Source organism: Salmo trutta, chromosome 8 (assembly GCF_901001165.1).
Source record: "Salmo trutta chromosome 8, fSalTru1.1, whole genome shotgun sequence".
NCBI lineage: Eukaryota > Metazoa > Chordata > Actinopteri > Salmoniformes > Salmonidae > Salmo > Salmo trutta.
This window is the reverse complement of record NC_042964.1, coordinates 33528238-33548956: the sequence shown is the minus strand read 5'-3', so window position 1 is coordinate 33548956 and position 20719 is coordinate 33528238. Positions and strand designations below refer to the sequence as shown.

The following is a 20719-nucleotide window of genomic DNA, read 5'->3' as shown; positions in this document are numbered from 1 at the left end:
TAGTAATGTACAGTACCAGTCAAAAGTTTGGACACACCTACTCATTCCAGGGTGTTCTTTATTTTTTTACTATTTGCTACATTGTAGAATAATAGTGAATACGTCAAAACTATGAAATAACACATGGAATCATGTCGTAACCAAAAAAGTGTTAAACAAATCAAAATATATTTTATAATTGAGATTCTTCAAAGTAGCCACCCTTTGCCTTGATGACAGCTTTGCACACTCTTGGCATTCTCTCAACCAGCTTCATGAGGTAGTCACCTGGAATGCATTTCAATTAACAGGTGTGCCTTGTTAAAAGTTAATTTCTGGAATTGATTTCCTTCTTAATGCGTTTGAGCCAATTATTTGTGTTGTGACAATAGGGCTACAGAAGATAGCCCTATTTGGTAAAATACCAAGTCCATATTATGTCAAGAACAGCTAAAATAAGCAAAGAGAAATGACAGTCCATCATTACTTTAAGACATGAAGTTCAGTCAATGCGGAAAAAGTCAAGAACTTTTAAAGTTTCTTCTAGTGCAGTCGCAAAAACCATCAAGTGCTATGATGAAACTTGCTCTCATGAGGACCGCCACAGGAAAGGAAGAACCAGAGTTACCTCTGCTGCGGAGGATGAGTTCATTAGAGTTAACTGAACCTCAGATTTCAGCCCAAATAAATGCTTCTTAGAGTTCAAGTAACAGACACATCTCAACGTCAACTGTTCAGAGGAATCTATGTGAATCAGGCCTTCATGGTGAAATTGCTGCAAAGAAACCACTATTAAAGGACACCAATAATAAGAGACCTGCTTGGGCCAAGAAACATGAGCAATGGACATTAGACTGGTGTAAATCTGTCCTTTGGGTCTGATGAGTCCAAATTTGAGATTTTTGGTTCCAACCGTCGTGTCTTTGTGAGACGCAGAGTAGGTGAACGGATGATCTCCGCATGTGTGGTTCCCACCGTGAAGCATGGAAGAGGAGGTGTGATAGTGTCACCAGCAAAGCACCCCCTCACCGTCTGTGATTTATTGAGAATTCAAGGCACACTTAACCAGCATGGCTACCACAGCATTCTGCAGCGATACGCTATCCCATCTCGTTGGACTATCATTTGTTTTTCAACAGGACAATGACACAACAAACCTCCAGGCTGTGTAAGGGCTATTTAGCCAAGAAAGAGAGTGATGGAGTGTTACATCCGATTACCTGGCCTCCACAATCACCTGATCTCAACACAATTGAGATGGTTCATAATGAGTTGGGCCGCAGAGTGAAGGAAAAGCAGCCAACAAGTGCTCAGCATGTGGGAACTCCTTCAAGACTGTTGGAAAAGCATTCCAGGTGAAGCTGGTTAAGAGAATACCAAGAGTGTGCAAAGCTGTCATCAAGGCAAAGGGTGGCTACTTTGAAGAATCTCAAATATAAAATATATTTTTATTTGTTTAACACTTGGTTACTACATGATTCCATAGTTTTGATGTCTTCACTATTATTCTACAATGTAGAAAATAGTAAAAAATTAAGAAAAGCCCTTGAATGAGTAGGCGTGTCCAAACTTTTGACTGGTACTGTATGTATGCGTGTGAGACTGTAATGTCTTTGTTAATGTTTTTAAATGTATGTACATTTTTAAAGTATTTTTCATTATGTGTTGGACCCCAGGAAGAGTAGCTGTCACCAATAAAATCTACATCTAAATCTCTCCTCTCTCTTCACCTCTCCCTCCAGGTTCTCCCCAGCTGCAGGACAAACACAAGCATTCCAGAGAGAACTCCTGCCTCTCTTCCAGGGAGAGACCTGTCAGTGCCATCTACCCCAATCCCCTTGACCCTGCCCAGGTGAACACACACGAGCAAATCAATACTCAGACAAGTACAGTTATTATACCTTAATTAAGATCTCTGCAGTTTGAACCCAAAGAGCTCTTCAGCAAGCATGAAATGTCACTCATAGTATGGATTTCTCTATGTTAAGACTGTGAAACCTGAACTCCACATAAGTCAAAATATCTTACTCTCCTTTATGGATTTTGTAGCTTCAGTATTGTGCTGTCTTGTTTGCTTTTTCTAGAGGGCGACCCCTCATCAAATAGGTGACACCACACTACCCCGAAGTGATCCTAACCTTTCTGCACCAGACAAAGGTAAAACACGTCTCATTGTCTTATATGTCATCTCAGTCATTGTCTCCATCTCTCTTTACAGTACATGAGTATATAAGCCCAAAACCATTACATCACCATGGTATCCTTGGCTATGTGTCGTACCAAGACACTAGCGTGCTGCTAAACAGTCGCTTCTCATCCTCCAGTCAGTCAAAGAGATCATTGCTGTGGTCATCTGTCCGGACATGAGTGTAGTTGACAGACTGACCGGTGAGATGTGACAGACTTTATCTGGAGAGGAGACATCTGCTTCAATGACAGCCTCTCCCCATGAGGTCTATTCCCTCTCAGCTCCATCAGTATTCACAGTCAACAACAGACTTGTGAGGAATCCCAAATGGCACCCTTATTCCTTATATAGTGCACTACTTTTGACCAAGGCCCATGTGGCTCTGGTCGAAAGTAGTGCACTTTACACATTAAATTGATGCTTTTTATATATTAATATCAGAATGCGTGAAAACACGTTTATTCCCCAAGGTTTGATGGAATACGCCTTTTCGGAAGGTTATACATATGTATAAATGCATATGTGTGTCAGTTTTTTTTATCCACAGATGCCTGTTTTGTATATTCTGTGTGTTATATAAGCGCTTTATATTTTTACATATTCCAGTGGGGCGGTATTTCAGATCTAGTTTGGAAGGGCCCTTGTGTAATTAAAAAAAAGCTCAGCTGTTTGATTGCTTTCTGTGAACTTCACTGAAGGTTAGAGGTTCAGGGACAATTAACTCGTGAAATTAGTATTTTATAGAAAATATAAAAAATATGCGGAAAAATGAATATTCCTGTGAAACAAATCACGTCGATCCACAAGCACAGTGGTGTGCCACTTTAAGGTGTGTTCACTCGGCTCAAGTGGAAATGCGCAAACACAGGCAAACCTGCTCTTTTACACCAGTTTGTGGAAGAATGAACTTAACACAGGAAGAGCATCTTCGTATTAACAGGAGAGAACAGGGAAGTGTTATTTACAGTGTGATTTCTCTCACTGCATTCTAAACAGCACAGCGAGGGTTTAAGATAAACTAAACCTGTCAGTTGCATGATATTCAGTACATAAGAAGATTGAGGTGTGGGTGATTGTTAATAATAACAATTCAGAATTTGTATCTGTCCTATTTCACACATATATAAGTGTGTATTAATTGGAAAGGTGTTTTTTTGCATATAGCCCTCTCTCTGAGACATCCCTGGGAAAGAGGGGTCACACCCAAGGTCCGCCATTCAACGGCGATCGTGGAGCAATTAGGATGAAGTGCCTTGCTCAAGGGCACATTCATAGATTTTTCACCTTGTCGGCTCGGGAATTCAAACTAGCGACCTTTCGGTCACTGGCCCAACGCTCTTAACTGCTAGGCTATCTGCCAATCCCACAAATTTAAAGGTGCAGTCTGTCAAATCTCCACCTGACCATGCTTTATATTCAGGCTAAGAAAATCTTGAAATGTAGTAACTGTCATAAATCATCAGCTACAGCAACAGACACAAATCCCTACCTCTGTTATCAAATGTCCAGTTATTCACTATGATAACATTCTAATACAGATCTAGATTCTAGTTTACATCGTCTGATGTGTTGTGATATGTTGTGTTGTGTTGTGTTGTAACCCAAAGAGCAGTGATTGATGCATGTCTGTCTATATGTTTGTACACCAACATAGTGAGAGCCACCTTCAGTAGCCGGAGTCTAGACAGTGTAAAAGAGGTCAACAACACACAGTTCTCTGACACTGTGGGAAAGTTGCTCTGTCCCCCTGTTCCTCCTAGGCCACCACACTCAGGTAAACCAATCAGAACACTCGACCAATGAGGAATGGCACTAATCTTTTCCCCCATATTTTGACACCTGGTGCTTCCACCTGCTCTCTTACAGGGCTGGTTGTTTACGCTGTCAACTCTCTGCTATAAACTCAGCTGCTCTCTTACAGGGCTCGTTGTTTACGCTGTCAACTCTCTGCTATAAACTCAGCTGCTCTCTTACAGGGCTCGTTGTTTACGCTGTCAACTCTCTGCTATAAACTCAGCTGCTCTCTTACAGGGCTCGTTGTTTACGCTGTCAACTCTCTGCTATAAACTCAGCTGCTCTCTTACAGGGCTCGTTGTTTACGCTGTCAACTCTCTGCTATAAACTCAGCTGCTCTCTTACAGGGCTCGTTGTTTACGCTGTCAACTCTCTGCTATAAACTCAGCCGCTCTCTTACAGGGCTCGTTGTTTACGCTGTCAATTCTCTGCTATAAACTCAGCTGCTCTCTTCTATTCCTCCTGGTTTGCTTCTATAAATATCTTCTCCTTCACATGATGTATACATACTGTATAATAATGGTCTGTATTCTAGCCTGGGTGCCTGTCTGTTTCTGCTCTAGCCAACTTGTTATTATCCTGCCAAAGGCAACCATCTAGCACTGTTGAGTACACAAATAGTCCAGTACCAAAGCTATTTATTCCTTCTACTTATTGTAAATAATACTTTTTTTTTCTTAACTGACTTGCCTATTTAAATAAAGGTTAAATAAAAAAAATGATGAACAATAATTAACTATCTGACACACTTTGGTACAGGACGAAAATCATAAAACAGTCTATATGATTGACTTTGATGATGATTGCAGAAGAGTTCCTATAGACAAATAAATTGGTCAAGCTCACGTCATAAAGCCATGAATACCTTATGAGTGTCTTTTATCTGAGGGGACAACTAGTCCAGAGGGCATATTTTTCCTCTGCTATACCGCCTGCTACTCTATAATCCAAACTGTATATAATAACTATAACCAGTTAGACTCAACTATACGATAAGATTGTATAGATGAGCCTTCTCATACCATCTCCATCTACTTTAATCTCTATGGTGCTTCAGGGGTTCATTAAATCCCCAAACAGCAAGCCTACACACACATGCAGTGCACACACACACACACACACACACAGCACACACAAACATACACACACAGCGCACACACAAACATAAACACACACACATGCACACACAAACATGCACACACACACACACACACACACACACACACACACACACACACACAGAGAGTGCACACACACACACACACACACACACACACACACACACACACACACACAGAGAGTGCACACATACACACACACACAAACATACACACATGCAGTGCACATAACTCCCAAACTCCCACTTTTCAAGCACTGAGCCTGACACTTCCAGTAAACTTAGACTTATGTTATATATTTTTTGTTATATATTTATTTTGTGATTCACTAGAGCTGACTTTTCCCCACTGTTGTTGCGTTGAATTGAGTGTTTTGCCTTCCAAAGAGCAGCTGTCGGATGTATAAACAGCTTAGTGCTGGCTAAGGACCCGCGGCTGTGCGATTATTTGATTCATAGATGCCCAAACCTACTGAAGTCCTCAGCTGTGGAGGACTTACTCCAGTGTCATCAGGTCGACTGGTACAAAATGGTGGCAGAAGTTAAACGTGCCCTCTTTTCTTCCTTTCTCTGTTTCTCTCTGGTTGACTGTCAACAGGCTCTTCAGCCAAGACTTTGAGGTCGCAGTCCCCTCTCCCAACGTCCAGATCTCCACAAAAGGTTGGTGTTGTTGTGTGTGTGATTGCATTTGTGTCCTCTAGTGTTTTTCTGATGCTGCTGATCTGAGTATACTGTGCACTACAAAATAGGGTCAGGAGGACAGCATGGGATCAGAACCCCGAGTCCTTCATTCCAGCAGTAGATGACTCATTTGATCCTGTTTGCCTGCATGCTTGTCTGAATGTGTGCGGGTTTGCGTACATACATGCATGCTTGCTTGTGGTACGTGGTGTATGTATTTGTGCATGCATGTGTCCATCTGTGAGTCTGTGGTTACTGGGCTGTGACAGATGACACTGATTCGGGTTGGCAGAACAATGGCCAGCCCAGCTAAACAGAACTGAGCTCAGTCCAGGGCCCTGAAGGAGTTCTCTCAGTATAGCATCCTGCTCACCACTTAAACCACACACACACACACACACACACTTTCACAAGTTTAAGTACCAGGCATTAAAATGGGTTAAAAATCTTTATTGAGGAAGTGGAACGGATGTTAGAATGAGGATTCAGGAGGTGAATGAGAACGGACCGGACGAAGCCAATGGCTGCAGATGAAGGATCCAGGGAGTGGACCCTGTAGTGTTTGGCTTTGAGTCTCAAAACATCATCGCCAGTTCTTGATAGTTAGGCTGCTGTGATGATGGCAATCACTCCTATGAGATCCTTGGAAGAATCTAAAAGATACTAGATAGAAGGTAGAGAAGGAGCAATGCAAGACTTCGAAAGGCTAGTAACACCACACGACATGCACTGCGGAACAGAGAGGAGTCTGATTAGCAATGAGTAGCAGCAGCTGATGCTTGTTGAGTTGCTAGGGAGCTGCGTTCAAGGCAACAGTTTAAAGTGTTGCATTCAAGTCTGGTCCTCTCTCCTGAATTTGTATTCATTCTTAACACCATAACAACCCTATGGCTCCCCCTCTCATGTACCAAGAGGAAGAGCCTCTTCATTATATATCCCTGAACCTGGTACATATTTTCCATATTTTATAAAACAACTGCCCTGTACCTTTCCTATAATCTTTTATGGGTTGTTGGCTGGCTGCTGGTGAATATATCCTGTTGAGGGTTGAGGCCAAGGGAGCTGTGTATGTACAGTTGAAGTTGGAAGTTTACATACACCTTAGCCAAATACATTTAAACTCAGTTTTTCCCAATTCCTGACATTTAATCCTAGTAAAAATTCCCTGTCTTAGGTCAGTTAGGATCACAACTTTATTTTAAGAATGTGAAATGTCAGAATAATAGTAGAGAGAATTATTCATTTCAGCTTTTATTTCTTTCATCACATTCTCAGTGGGTCAGAAGTTTACATACACTCAATTAGTATTTGGTAGCATTGCCTTTAAATTGTTTAACTTGGGTCAAACGTTTTCAATTAGCCTTCCACAAGCTTCCCACAATAAGTTGGTTGAATTTTGGCCCATTCCTCCTGCCAGAGCTGGTGTAACTGAGTCAGGTTTGTAGGCCTCCTTGCTCACACACGTTTTTCAGTTCTGCCCACAAATTTTCTATAGGATTGAGATCAGGGCTTTGTGATGGCCACTCCAATACCTTGACTTTGTTGTCCTTAAGCCATTTTGCCACAACTTTAGAAGTATGCTTGCGGTCATTGTCCATTTGGAAGACCCATTTGCAACCAAGCTTTAACTTCCTGACTGATGTCTTGAGATGTTGCTTCAATATATCCACATAATTTCCCTACCTCATGATGCCATCTATTTTGTGAAGTGCACCAGTCCCTCCTGCAGCAAAGCACCCCCACAACATGATGCTGCCACCCCCGTGCTTCACAGTTGGGATGGTGTTCTTCTGCTTGCAAGCCTCCCCCTTTCTCCTCCAAACATAACGATGGTCATTATGGCCAAACAGTTCTATTTTTGGTTCATCAGACCTGAGGACATTTCTCCAAAAAGTACGATCTCTGTCCCCATGTGCAGTTGCAAACCGTTGTCTGGCTTTTTTTATGGCGGTTTTGGAGCAGTGGCTTCTTCCTTGCTGAGCGGCCTTTCAGGTTATGTCTATATAGGACTAGTTTTACTGTGGATATAGATACTTTCGTACCTGTTTCCTCCAGCATCTTCACAAGGTCCTTTGCTGTTGTTCTGGGATTGATTTGCACTTTTCGCACCAAAGTACGTTCATCTCCTTCCTGAACGGTATGACGGCTGCGTGGTCCCATGGTGTTTATACTTCCGTACTATTGTTTGTACAGATGAACGTGGTACCTTCAGGCGAAATTGCTCCCAAGGATCCCAAGGATGAACCAGACTTGTGGAGGTCTACAATTTTTTTCTGAGGTCTTGGCTGATTTCTTTTGATTTTCCCATGATGTCAAGCAAAGAGGCACTGAGTTTGAAGGTAGGCCTTGAAATACATCCACAGGTACACCTCCAATTGACTCAAATTATGTCAATTAGCCTAGCAGAAGCGTCTAAAGCCATGACATCATTTTCTGGAATTTTCCTAGCTGTTTAAAGGCACAGTCAACTTAGTGTATGTAAACTTCTGACCCACAGGAATTGTGATACAGTGAATTATAAGTGAAATAATCTGTCTGTAAACAATTGCTGGAAAAATGATTTGTGTCATGCACAAAGTAGATGTCCTAACCGACTTGCCAAAACTATAGTTTGTTAACAAAAAAACTTGGTTGAAAAAACTGTTTTAATGACTCCAACCTAAGTGTATGTAAATGTCCGACTTCAACTGTATGTATGTACACTACGTGATCAGCTTTCTCCTGGCATCTGCCAAACCCAGATTCGTTGGACTGACAGATGGTGAAGCGTGATTCATCACTCCAGTCCACTAGCGGCGAGCTTTACACCACTCCAACCGACACTTGGCATTGTGCATGGTGATCTTCAGCTTGTATGTGCTGCTCAGCCATGGAAACCCATTATTTGAAGCTCCCGACGGAAAGTTATTTTGCTGACGTTTCTTACAGAGGCAGTTTGGAACTTGGTGGTGAGGGTTGCAACCGAGGACAGACGATTTGTATGTGCTACGCGCTTCAGTACTCGGCGATCCCGTTCTGTAAGCTTGTGTGGCCTACCTCTTCACAGCTGATCCCTTGTTGGTCCTAGATGTTTCCACTTCACAATAACAGCACTTACAGTTGACCTGGCCAACTCTGGCAGGGCAGACATTTTACAAACTGACTTGTTGGAAAGGTGGCATCCTATGACGGTGCCACGTTGAAAGTCACTGAGCTCTTCACTAAGGCCATTCTTTTGCCAACGTTTGTCTATGGAGTTTGCATGGCTGTCTGCTAAATGTTATACACCTGTCAGCAACAGGTGTGGCTGAAATAGCTGAATACACTCATTTGAAAGGGTGTCCACATGCTTATGTATATATAGTGTATGTTAGGGTTGTCCCCGACTAAAAAACATCTTGGTCGACCGAGAGTCGTCTTCTTTCCACCAATCGATTGGTCGAAATGTTTACATTTATTTTTACATATATAGACAGACACACCCTATGTGTTTTGAATAAAATTAACTACATATGCACTGAGCTTGTCTGATGCTTCAAGCACACTGTTTGATTAAATAATTAATACACACAAATGACTTAAAGAGCCCGATGGTCATACTGTGTTAAAAAACAAAATGTGAGTGCCTGTGTGACTGGCGCACATTGTCTCGCTCTCCTCCCTACTGCAGTGAAAAGGCACCACAGCAAGTGTTTATTGAGCTGTCCGTCCTGAAGCTGCAACATCATGTCAGCCATTTAGTTTCTCACTAGTTTCTGACTGAAAAGTTCTGTTATCACTAATTTGTTTAGGAAGAACATTCCCTATTCCCTCAACCCTTTCTCTCTTTAGTGAAGCATGTAAGCATCACATGCATGTGACCATTAGGGCCTGACTTATAGCCTATCATAATCACATCAATAAATTGTTTATAACAAACTCCGAACACAGTACATGACAGCAAAATGGATACCGAAGACGTGAAAAAGAAACTCGAATTGGGCAAATGTTTACTGGTTGCTCAGGAGGGAAAGGGGAAGTCAGATCTGTGGAAGACATTTGACTTAGTTGTGGAAGCTACTGGAGCTCAAGGAAAATGGAGCAAGCGTTGCGTGAGTATGTGTGCCAAACAGTTGCTGTTAGATTACAATGTTATTTTTTTCTGACAATTTGGAACAGTGTAAACAACACCAGAGAGTATGTTCTAATGAGAAAAAAAAGCCTTTATTACAGCAGACTAAAAGCAGTTGCATACGTTCGTGAATTGCGGTTTATTTATTGTTTTGGCTGATTACTCACAGCTCCATTAGTTTTTTTGCTTCATTTTAAAACTAAAATGCTTGATTGCTTTTCAAAGCATGAATGTCTCGTCTGCTGTGTGACGGCATGAACGAATGAAGGATTGATTGATAGACACAGTCGCATAGATATTGAAATGTAGGCCAAAGTAAGTTACGGTATTAAGACTAAACAGGACGCGCTCTTAGGCCTACAGCTCGATGGCGGTTATACAAGGCTGCTACACCAAGCCTGCTAATGATAACGACATGACTTATTATTATAATGATGATCATAATGATAATTGTAATAATAACAATAAGAAGGAGATATAGGAACGAGAGCTGCGTGCATATTACCTGTGACAAACCGGTGCTGTTAGATTACAATATAAATGTTCTGCCTGTTTGGAACAGTGTAAACAACATTAAATATTTTATAAGTAATACTAGTCTGTTCTAATAAAAAAAACGAATGTAAAGCCTTTATTACAGCATAGCAAAGAATAGCGAATCTATGAAATTGCTTTCTCCAACATTTTGCCGTTGAATGAGGCTTGGTGCTCACGGAATCAGCAGGCTATTAAACAAACACTCAAACAGGCAAGAGAAGCAATATCTGTCTTATTTCTGTAGATATATATTTATAAAGCCAGGCACATTTAACAGTTAGGCTGTTGATTATAGATTTAATTAAGTTGGGATTTCCTCTCTCCTCACGTCTTAGACAGTTAGGCTAAGGCAAGGGCTGTTCCTTCGTCTCTGCTGCTGCTGCTGCCTCCGCCGCATTGTTCTCAATCCCAATATGCTGGTTAATTTTCTATTATGCACATAGCAACATAGGGAAAGGCGCCAATTCTACGGTTCACTGGATTATGTTTCAGAACCGCGGACAGCAACCACAATATTATTATATACACTACCGTTCAAAAGTTTGGGGTCGCTTAGAAATGTCCTTGTTTTTGAAAGAAAAGCACATTTTTTGTCCATTATAATAACATCAAATTGAAATAGAGTGTAGACATTGTTAAAGTTGTAAATGACTATTGTAGCTGGAAACTGATGATTTTTAATGGAATATCTACATAGGCGTACAGAGGCCCATTATCAGCAACTATCACTCCTGTGTTCCAATGGCACGTTGTGTTAGCTAATCCAAGTTTGACATGCTGCCTAGAAGGCCAGAATCTCGGAGTCGCCTCTTCACTGTTGATGTTTAATGAAGATGCCAGTTGAGGACTTGTGAGGCGTCTGTTTCTCAAACTAGACACTCTAATGTACTTGTCCTCTTGCTCAGTTGTGCACCGGGGCCTCCCACTCCTCTTTCCATTCTGGTTAGAGCCTGTTTACGCTGTTCTGTGAAGGGAGTAGTACACAGCGTTGTACGAGATCTTCAGTTTCTTGGCAATTTCTTGCATAGAAAATACCTTCATTTCTCAGAACAAGAATAGACTGACGAAGAAGAAAGTCTTTGTTTCTGGCCATTTTGAGCCTGTAATTGAACCCACAAATGCTGATGCTCCAGATACTCAAGTTGTATTGCTTCTTTAAACAGAACAACAGTTTTCAGCTGTGCTAACATCATTTCAAAAGGGTTTTCTAATGCTCAATTAGCCTTTTAAAATGATAAACCTGTATTAGCTAACACAACGTGCCATTGGAACACAGGAGTGATAGTTGCTGATAATGGGCCTCTGTACGTCTATGTAGAAATTCCTACAATAATCATTATCAACATTAACAATGTCTACACTGTATTTCTGATCAATTTTATGTTATTTTAATGGACAATTATTTATTTTTTTCTTTAAAAAACAAGGCCATTTCTAAGTGACCCCAACTTTTGAACAGTAGTGTACATTAGTGTTGTATCCATTATAGTTTCAATACTATAACCATATACAATTTCAGTATCATGTCTTGATGATGGACTGACATTCCCATGGCCTCAATGGATTCGTCCACTGAGACAGGCGCGAATCAAACATGCGTGTGTGTGTGGGTGTGTGTGTGTGTGTGTGTGTGTGTGTGTGTGTGTGTGCGCGTGTGTGTGTGGAGAGTGTGTGCATGTGCATCTCTTTCTGTTCTCCTACTACTAATGCTGTTGAGTGTTCTGACAGTGCTTTGAATGTCTGTGTGCTATATGGTTTCTCTGTTGGTTGTCAGGCAGTATTGAACCACCATTGAATTATCTTCCCCCTCTATGTCGTCTCATGTTCTCATCCACATTGGCTTTCGCCTGTCAGATAACTCTGCTAATGAGCAATTTATTATCTAGCACCAGCCTGCATGTGGCAAGGCAGTTTAGGAGTGACTTTTTAACAGGCTTTTACAAACCTGCATTGAGAAAGTCTTCTTTTTTTGTTAGAAAATAAAATACAGTTGTTCTTTGCACTGGCAGTTTTTTATAAGTGAGGCACAAACAGCAACACAAATACAACGCCGTGTGTGTGTGTGTGTGTGTGTGTGTGTGTGTGTGTGTGTGTGTGTGTGTGTGTGTGTGTGTGTGTGTGTGTTAACAGGGCCTGTTGGAGGTCTGCTGAGGGCTCTTCTTTGATTGTGCTGTGAGGGGCAGCTCAGCGCTCTAGGCCTTTGAGATATGTGGGGAATATTAACATATCAACGAGCATTTAGCTTCAGTCTTGTTGAGAGAAGTTACATGAACATTTCGAATTGTCAGACAGAAACATGAATTTGCTGCGTCTCAGCATGACAAACTGTAGCAAAAAAAGAACAGATCGATTGTCCACTCCACTAAATCCAAGTAAGATTAACAAGATATAACAGTATTTCCGTGTAATTTCTCAGAAAACATTTGGACAACGTATTGGATTCCTCACGCTGAAACTGCCGGATATTGTATTTCTCCGTCCCAATGCACACTGATGTATGATGAGGTGGAAAAAGCACTGTGGCTGTTGCACTATCAATCTGTCTGGTGTCTTTATTCTTATGCTTCATAGGCTTTATTGTTCCTTTATGCTATGCCTCATTAGGCTTTGAAGCACACGTGCAGTCTTAAGGAGATTGGTACTTTCTTTGTTTGAGCTATTGGTTGTGGTTGGTTCTCCGTTTTCTGATTGGTTCTCTGATAAGTTCTCCAATTCTGTTTGGTCCTCTGATTGGTTCTCTTTTTCTGTTGTGTTTCTGATTGTCTCTCTGTTTCTGTCTCTCCGTAGAGTTCATTGCCGCCCTTCACGCCCTCACCCACTGAGTGCCAGTCGGCTGGACTGGTGTCCAACTCGCCCGTCCTCTCTGGTAGCTACAGCAGCGGCATCTCCTCCATGAGTCGCTGCAGTGTGTCCGAGGCGTCGGGCACCGAGGCAACCACTGGAGACCACCCCGCCCACCAGGGGCCCACCATGCCCAACTCGGTCTCCTCGGGCTCGGACGAGCTCATCCGCCGCGAGAACAAGACGCCGCCGCCCTACAGCGTGTACGAGCGCTCCAACCCTCGTAGGCCGGTTCCCCTGCCCCACAGTCTCTCCATCCCTCCCAGTCTGGACCCCCCGGCCCTGCCCCCCAAGCCCCACCAGCTACGCACTAGCAGCATGAAGCTGGTCCCAGCATCGGACCCTCGCAGGGCCGACGGGGTGCCCCATGTCCCCAGACCCAGACCTCTCCCCAGGAAGGTCTCCCAGCTATAGGCTGGGTGAGGACCTACAACCCTAGTGGGTTGATGGGAGAAACCACTGGCGCGTTTTGCACTTTTTACACTGTCTTCTCTTCAGTTTGGTAATCCCAGGCTCTGCCCAGGACAGACTCAAGACTCATGAGTCTGTCTCATTGTGAAGATCTTTTTTCGAAAGGGCTTTGCATTGACTGACTTTGTCATTCTGCACTTTTAGCTCCAGTACAGTAGGTTCCACTCGGTAAATTGCTGCGTTTATCAGAAGAAAAATGAAGACAACGAGCTTAGGCGTCGATTTTTTGATTTTTTTGATAGATGTAATAGTCCCAATATATGTGTATATTGGTTATATATAAGAAGTGTTTTGCCTTAAGTATTGGAAACAGAGTCTTTATCCATGAGTCTTGCACGTTTTTGAAGTACACTGTACTTTTCTATATAGCTAAAAGGTGCTAGAGGTCTCATGCATATGCATTTCAGTTTATGGTAGTAGCTGAGGGTGTGTTCACATACATCCAAAAAAATGGTACCGGAACGGGAAGCAATGACCATTTGAAAAGTGCTGTATAGCTAAAATCGATGCCTCGTTTTTTATTCTTGGTCAGTAATGGAACATACCTTTCCCATAGGAATGGAGAATTGTAGTCGTAACAAGATACTCAGAAATCCACCCCTTTCGTGATATTGAATCACTCAAATCTCTTGACCTTTCTTCAAGCTCTACTCTAAGCCATAAAGAGCTCCTTCCATCTTTGAAATCCCCTTTCTTAGACCAATGCACATGTTTCCAAGAATCCGTTGTTCTGGTATCTGACATGTGCCACTAAATTGAAGGCTGCATCTCCAGTAAATTGTGTGTAGTTCGAATTCATTGGAGGCCATTGCTGTCAGAGGGGCCAGAGATGTGGACACACCCTAACCCTCCTGCATGGAGTGTAGTATGTACGTGGTGGTGGTGGATCTTTTGGGGTTTACCAAGTATTGTGCCAAAGGAAGATGTACTGTATGTATGTTGTAACGACAAACTAGAATCCTGAACCTGGAAACACTCCATTGACTAGACAAGCTGAGTTTGTACTAGCCCACAATGAAAACAATAGACTTTGAGACAAATCCAGTTATTTAGATGAAAAGTCATTGGGGGGGGGGGGGGGGGGGGTATAAGAATGACAACTGTTACAAGTAAGGAATGGGGATATGATATTAGCACAAATGAGATTGAATCTGCGTTAACAGTGGTCACATTTACCAAGGACTCACTCTATCTCTTGAGTTGTTACCCTGGCGACCACAACGGGCATTTGAAGTGCAGTATGTATGGTAGAAAAGATGCCTGCCATCTGCCACCCAGTAACTGCCGGCAACTCGTACACACGCGGGGGGCTGCTCTTCTATTTGAGAATCTTTTTCGAAAACCATTTTTCAACTCATCGTTGTACGGTCACGCTTGTACAGTACAGCCGAGTGAGCGAGAGGTGTTGTCTCTGACATACACGGTGGACAGTGTGTACTGGTATCGAGTCCTCTTCTCCTGTTCTACGGTATCTAGGCAGTCGTCACGTCAGGCGGTTTCCTGTCAAGTGTTTTATGAAGAGAAGACGACACCGTTTTTGTAATACAAAGTGTAGAACATTTGCGTAAATATTGATCACTTAATTCAGTACAACGGTTTTCAGAATTGACTTGGGTATGGTTTGTATGTTTCACTTTTGTATGTTTAATTTCCTTTTTAATTTGTTGTGAATTTTTTGGGATCAAATATTCACATTAATCAGTACTTGAGAAATTGTAAATTATATAATGAGATTGTTGTAAGTATGCCAAATATAGTACCTTTGTGTATTACTATTATTGTAAATATTGTGTTTTTAACAAAGTGTAGCTAATACACATTTACAGCTTTGAATGTTGGAACAGCAAATTATTGTTATAAATGTCAAAAAATGCTGTTTTTAGTGAGTGTAGAAGTCTATAGTAATGCATATCTACACCTACAGTAACACATTTACATGCTCAATAAACTGCCCTATGTAATAAAAACATTTTGCTCAAGCACACCTTTGAATCATTCCCAGCTCTAACCTGTTAGAAACAATTCAGTGACGATTACTTCGATAATAGTTGCATTGTACAATGTATGTGTACAGGTTGAGCAATCGCAGCAGTGTTTATAGTGATCTTATGTGTACTCTAACGTTACATGATTCAGAATCAGCTTCCTGTCATCAAAGTCATTCCCACACAATGCAACGATAATCACGTGCTGTGGGCGCTCAAGGTGTGGTAATAGTTTATGAGGAACTGGTGCGTGATCCGATAAGACAATCTGCACACACGGGGGAAATATTCCTTTAAACCGAACACATCTAATGAACGTCTCCTTTTTTAGTCTGCTGGGTGAGTGGGTGAGCCTGGATGATGGTACTCTTCATAACATCACATCACCGCCAAGAGGGAGTACCCTTCACCGGATCAGATAGACGCAGTAATACAGTAATTGTGTCTGAGGCTGGTAATTTGACAGTGTTAATCGTGTCAGAAATGAATTTCCTCTAATCCTGAAGACTTCTCGGAAGAGAGAACACGTATCGGGGTACCGGAGGAGCGATTAACGTGCCTCCATTCTGGAACCCAGGAGAATGGCTTGTCAGTTCTACCCTCAATGGGCTTGTCAATCATCCTTACATTCAGCTTTCACTAGCAGGGAGGAAGCTGCGTTTCGTTCATGGACTGAAAGACGGTCTCAGCAGGTTCGGGGAAGGGTTTAATCATTATGTACAACACAACTTTTTGCGGATGCAAAAACTAGACATCCTGTGTTTAAGTGAAAGTAGCTTAATTGTAACAGAGCTAATAGCTTGAAGGCACGACTACAAATGATATATAAATGTTGGCAACTGGTGTGGTTTCCAACAATCACTAACATAACACCATACATTGTAACAATACGTCGTTCAAACTGTAGTCTAACTCAGAAGAACAGTTTAGCCTCGTTATTTGGATGCTAAACATCCGACATTGGAAAGTGTTCCATAGGTGCTAAAAAAGAATTAGCAAGGGAAGGCAGGTTTTTAATTTAACCTTGCCTAGGGCACATTTTGAATAACACACAAGCCGAGAGAAGCCCTTGGTGTTTTTCTCTCTGTGCTAAATCTCCCTGGAATAGGAAAGCTGGAGCAACTCGACGGTGCACTGAGATCCGGCTTTTCAGAGAGGAGGGAATTTTCAAAGGAACCTGAATAATTGATCTTCTTTTTATCCGTCTTATTTCCTATATCAACTTTGTTGTGCTCCTGGCTTATGGGGATTTACCTGACAGCTTCAAGTGCTCAGGTGCTTCTTTTTTTTATGCCAGAATGAGTGAAGTTACATTTTTAGTGTGCGCTGTTCTCAGTGGAAGAGTATTGTCTCCACTGTGTAGGGATTTACCTGGTAGTTTCAAAGGGTTAGGCTGTTAAGGATGTGTGTGTGTGTGTGTGTGTGTGAGAGAGAGCGAGAGAGAGGGGATTATCAATTGGAGACTTACTCGTCCAGAGAAATTAATGTTTGTGCATAGAGTGGCCTCGCTGAAATGGCCAACGCGTTTATAAAGGCAGTACTTGTCGATGATGAGTACACAGTACCAATACGCCGCTTTAGAGTCCATACATTGGTCCTGGAGGACACGTGAAGGTCTTAGACTACGTCATGAAGAATCAGCAATCATGGGAATCCAATGGGAGTCCTGTGCAGTGCTTACTACAGCACAAGGACTACATTAAAGAGACATTGATTGGTAAATTGCCAGTAAAAAAGAGCACAAAGGAATTGTTGTCTTGGGAAAAGGACACGTGTTGAAGGGCGTTGTTAACTACCTCTGTCTGTCCTGGTTGGGGCTAGTTTCTTAGCATGCCATTGAGTTTCCTTCCTGTATGGTTGTCTATTTGAGCGTTTGTGCGAGTTCAATAGCCAGGTGTGTTTACGTCTTCAGTTCACTTCAAATAGTATTATGCCATTGCTCTCTTGTTGTATTATTCAGACACTTCTATTTGTTATCAGAGGACTGACACAGACAGAGAAGTGGCTTGGGGTAGATTATAGTACAGAGGTAATTTCACTGAACTCAAAGAGAGGAAAATAACAGCCCTGGATGCACCATATTCATCACGACTGCATGGTGAGAGGTGTAGCACCCTCCACCGGGCACTTGAACCTGTACTTTCATTATCTCACTCCCCATCCTCTTCGCTTACTCATTGTCCAAGGTCACCAGACTAGAGGCCCTGTTTACCCTGCTCCAATACCCACAGCGGACCCTCGTCTCTGGCCATGCTGACACCTCCTCCACCCCCTGTGCTGCTGAGAAGCTCCAGAGGGACCCTTTTATCCGGAGCTCAACACTGTTAAAACCAAAACACAATCTCTCTTCCTCTCTCTCTCTCGCTCGCTCTCTCTCTCTTCCTCCCTCTCTCTCTCTCGCTCTCCCTTCCTCCTCCTTTCTCTGATGATCACCTTAGTTCTGCCTGGGTGACCTTGCCACAGCGATGCGCAGATGAATAAACATGAGCCCGGTGAAGCCAGTTGGGGATTACAGGGCTACGCATATGGCACCGCCACCTAAACACTAATAAAGTGTAGAGTACAGAGTCACTGCTGTAACGTCACACACTCATTACCTTAACCAATCATTTACAGGAGGAGCTGTAAGAATCAAATCAAATCAAATGTATTTATATAGCCCTTCTTACATCAGCTGATATCTCAAAGTGCTGTACAGAAACCCAGCCTAAAACCCCAAACAGCAAGTAATGCAGGTGTAGAAGCACGGTGGCTAGGAACAACTCCCTAGAAAGGCCAAAACCTAGGAAGAAACCTAGAGAGGAACCAGGCTATGAGGGGTGGCCAGTCCTCTTCTGGCTGTGCCGGGTGGAGATTATAACAGAACATGGCCAAGATGTTCAAATGTTCATAAATGACCAGCATGGTCAAATAATAATAATCACAGTAGTTGTCGAGGGTGCAACAAGGCAGCACCTCAAGAGTAAATGTCAGTTGGCTTTTCATAGCCGATCATTCAGAGTATCTCTACCGCTCCTGCTGTCTCTAGAGAGTAGAAGACAGCAGACACTGTAAGGTGTTATGACTTCAAAATCCATACAATAAAAGATATTGAGTAAAACGACTAAACCATTGAATACGTGTTTATGGTTTAGACTAGAGTTTGAGTTATAGTTGGGACTAAATGGTTTAGTAAAGTGCCTGAAAGCTTGAAAAACAATATTTCAAAGGCAGGATAAACTCAAACAAACTGTGTCATCAAAACAGCAGGCAGAAGAAAAACCCGTTCTCTGTTTCCCCAACTCCATCTCACTTCTGATATTGCATTGTGATTGAACATGCACCAGTAGTGGCAGTGGCGGTGTTGTTTGAGTAGGGAGGGATGGCTGCTGTGGACCAGAATATTTGAAAGGCTCTGGTGGGAGTGATATACTGCTTGGGTACACATGGTTTGATTTTAGTGTGACAATGACTTGACTGCGCTGAGGGCTTCTGTGAGCTTTTCCATGAGTGATTATTTTGTCCTCCATAAGTCTCATGGGGCATTCACAAAGCATTCCTATGGATTTTTCTGGTCATGTCATAAAATTGTATGTGGCTGGAAGCATGACTACTGTTTCTCATTCTTCTCCCTGCGGTTCTCCTCTATTAACTTTTTATCCTGTTTTGATGGGTCTAAACGAAACAAGATAGAGAGAGAGAACGAGAGGGGGGAGAAAATAAATCAAAGAGAGAACGAGAGGGGGGAGAAAATAAATCAAAGAAAATAAGCACTGCATATCAGGCAGTAATAAGATCTGAAAACACCACAGTAATGTTGTAGCGCTCTAGTACAATGTATTATAGGGATACTACTGATAGCCACCCACCCAACCGGTAATTTACCAAAGTTACCAGCATCTTCAGTAATTCTGTGTTAATGAAGCTCTCATCAGGCTCGATCAAGTGCTCCAGGCCACCACCCAGACTTGCTGATCAATAAGGTATCCCCCCAAGAACTCCTAAGCCTCACCTCGTTTGTCCAACACAGGGTAACATGCTGATTTGGGGTTGTATTCATCTACTGTTTTAATGGAGTCGATGACTCTGTGTGTGGTGGGGATTTTTGATGTGTGGTATAGTGGAGTGAATGTATAATGTATTGGAGATTAAACCCAAGGTCTTTCTGCTTGGATAGCATATGGCAACGCTTTAGAGAAAATACTTCATGTGATTTCAGGGTTGTCTCAGTCGATTACAGCTCCACATTTGGTGGTTTATGAGCTGATTAGAATATCATGCAGTGCACATTAGCCACGATGGCAGCCTGGCAGGCTTGGCATAACCCATTGGCCTTCTAGGCTGAAGGAATTTATTTGGACTTCTTTTGAACAACCTTTGGGTGATTCCTCATGAAACTACAACAACAAAAATACCATGATTTTGGGGGATTTTCACTAAATGTGGTCCATAGAAGGGTCCTTTTGGAGGAAGGATTGTTGACATATATTTGACATTTGTCACTCCCTGATCCGTTTAACCTGTCCTTGTGCTTGTCTCCACCCCCCTCCAGGTGTCGCCCATCTTCCCCACTTATCCCTTGGGTATGTATACTTGTGTTTTCTGTCTGTCTGTGCCAGTTCGTCTTGTCTGTTCAAGTCAACCAGCGTTTTGTCTTACCTGAAACCTGATTAATTTCTATCTTAAAGCATAATTGAGCATATTTAAGACCTCAAAATGTTTCATCTGTAGGTGCTACAAAGCAAAAGTTGGTGTCATGTGAAGCTTTACCGTTTGCTCTGTAATATGAGTTGTTTTTTGATTACATTAAAAAATATAAACATGCATATTGAAAATATAAAAAAAAGTATTTGTAAAATGGGACATTGTTGAAAATAGTATACTGTACAGTCAAATCAAAGTTTGAGAGTGGGATCTCTGCTAGTTTTAAACTTATGGCCCATTTTATACAGAGAAATGGGCATAGTAGGCAATGTAACCAATCACAGCCCTTATTTTAATTGTAACTGCACATCCTGCAAATTACCAGCAGAGGGTGACCATTTTGAATCCATTTT

At 42.2% G+C, this 20719-nt stretch overlaps 1 protein-coding gene across 7 annotated transcripts in view; it reads left to right on the top strand.

The window, feature by feature from the left end:
- Nucleotides 1-15680, top strand: part of LOC115198734 (dedicator of cytokinesis protein 4) — a 142343-nt gene extending 126663 nt beyond the window's left edge. For 5 of the 7 annotated variants that reach the window (XM_029760965.1, XM_029760962.1, XM_029760961.1 and 2 more), the window contains 5 exons: nt 1722-1831; nt 2064-2136; nt 3822-3941; nt 5677-5738; nt 13174-15680. In XM_029760965.1, the coding sequence (XP_029616825.1) occupies nt 1722-1831; nt 2064-2136; nt 3822-3941; nt 5677-5738; nt 13174-13641 (833 nt within the window). In that variant the 3' untranslated portion in view covers nt 13642-15680. The remainder of the gene's footprint in view (nt 1-1721; nt 1832-2063; nt 2137-3821; nt 3942-5676; nt 5739-13173) is intronic. The other 2 variants (XM_029760960.1, XM_029760964.1) reach the window with 2 other exon arrangements.
- Nucleotides 15681-20719: the final 5039 nt, after the last annotated feature.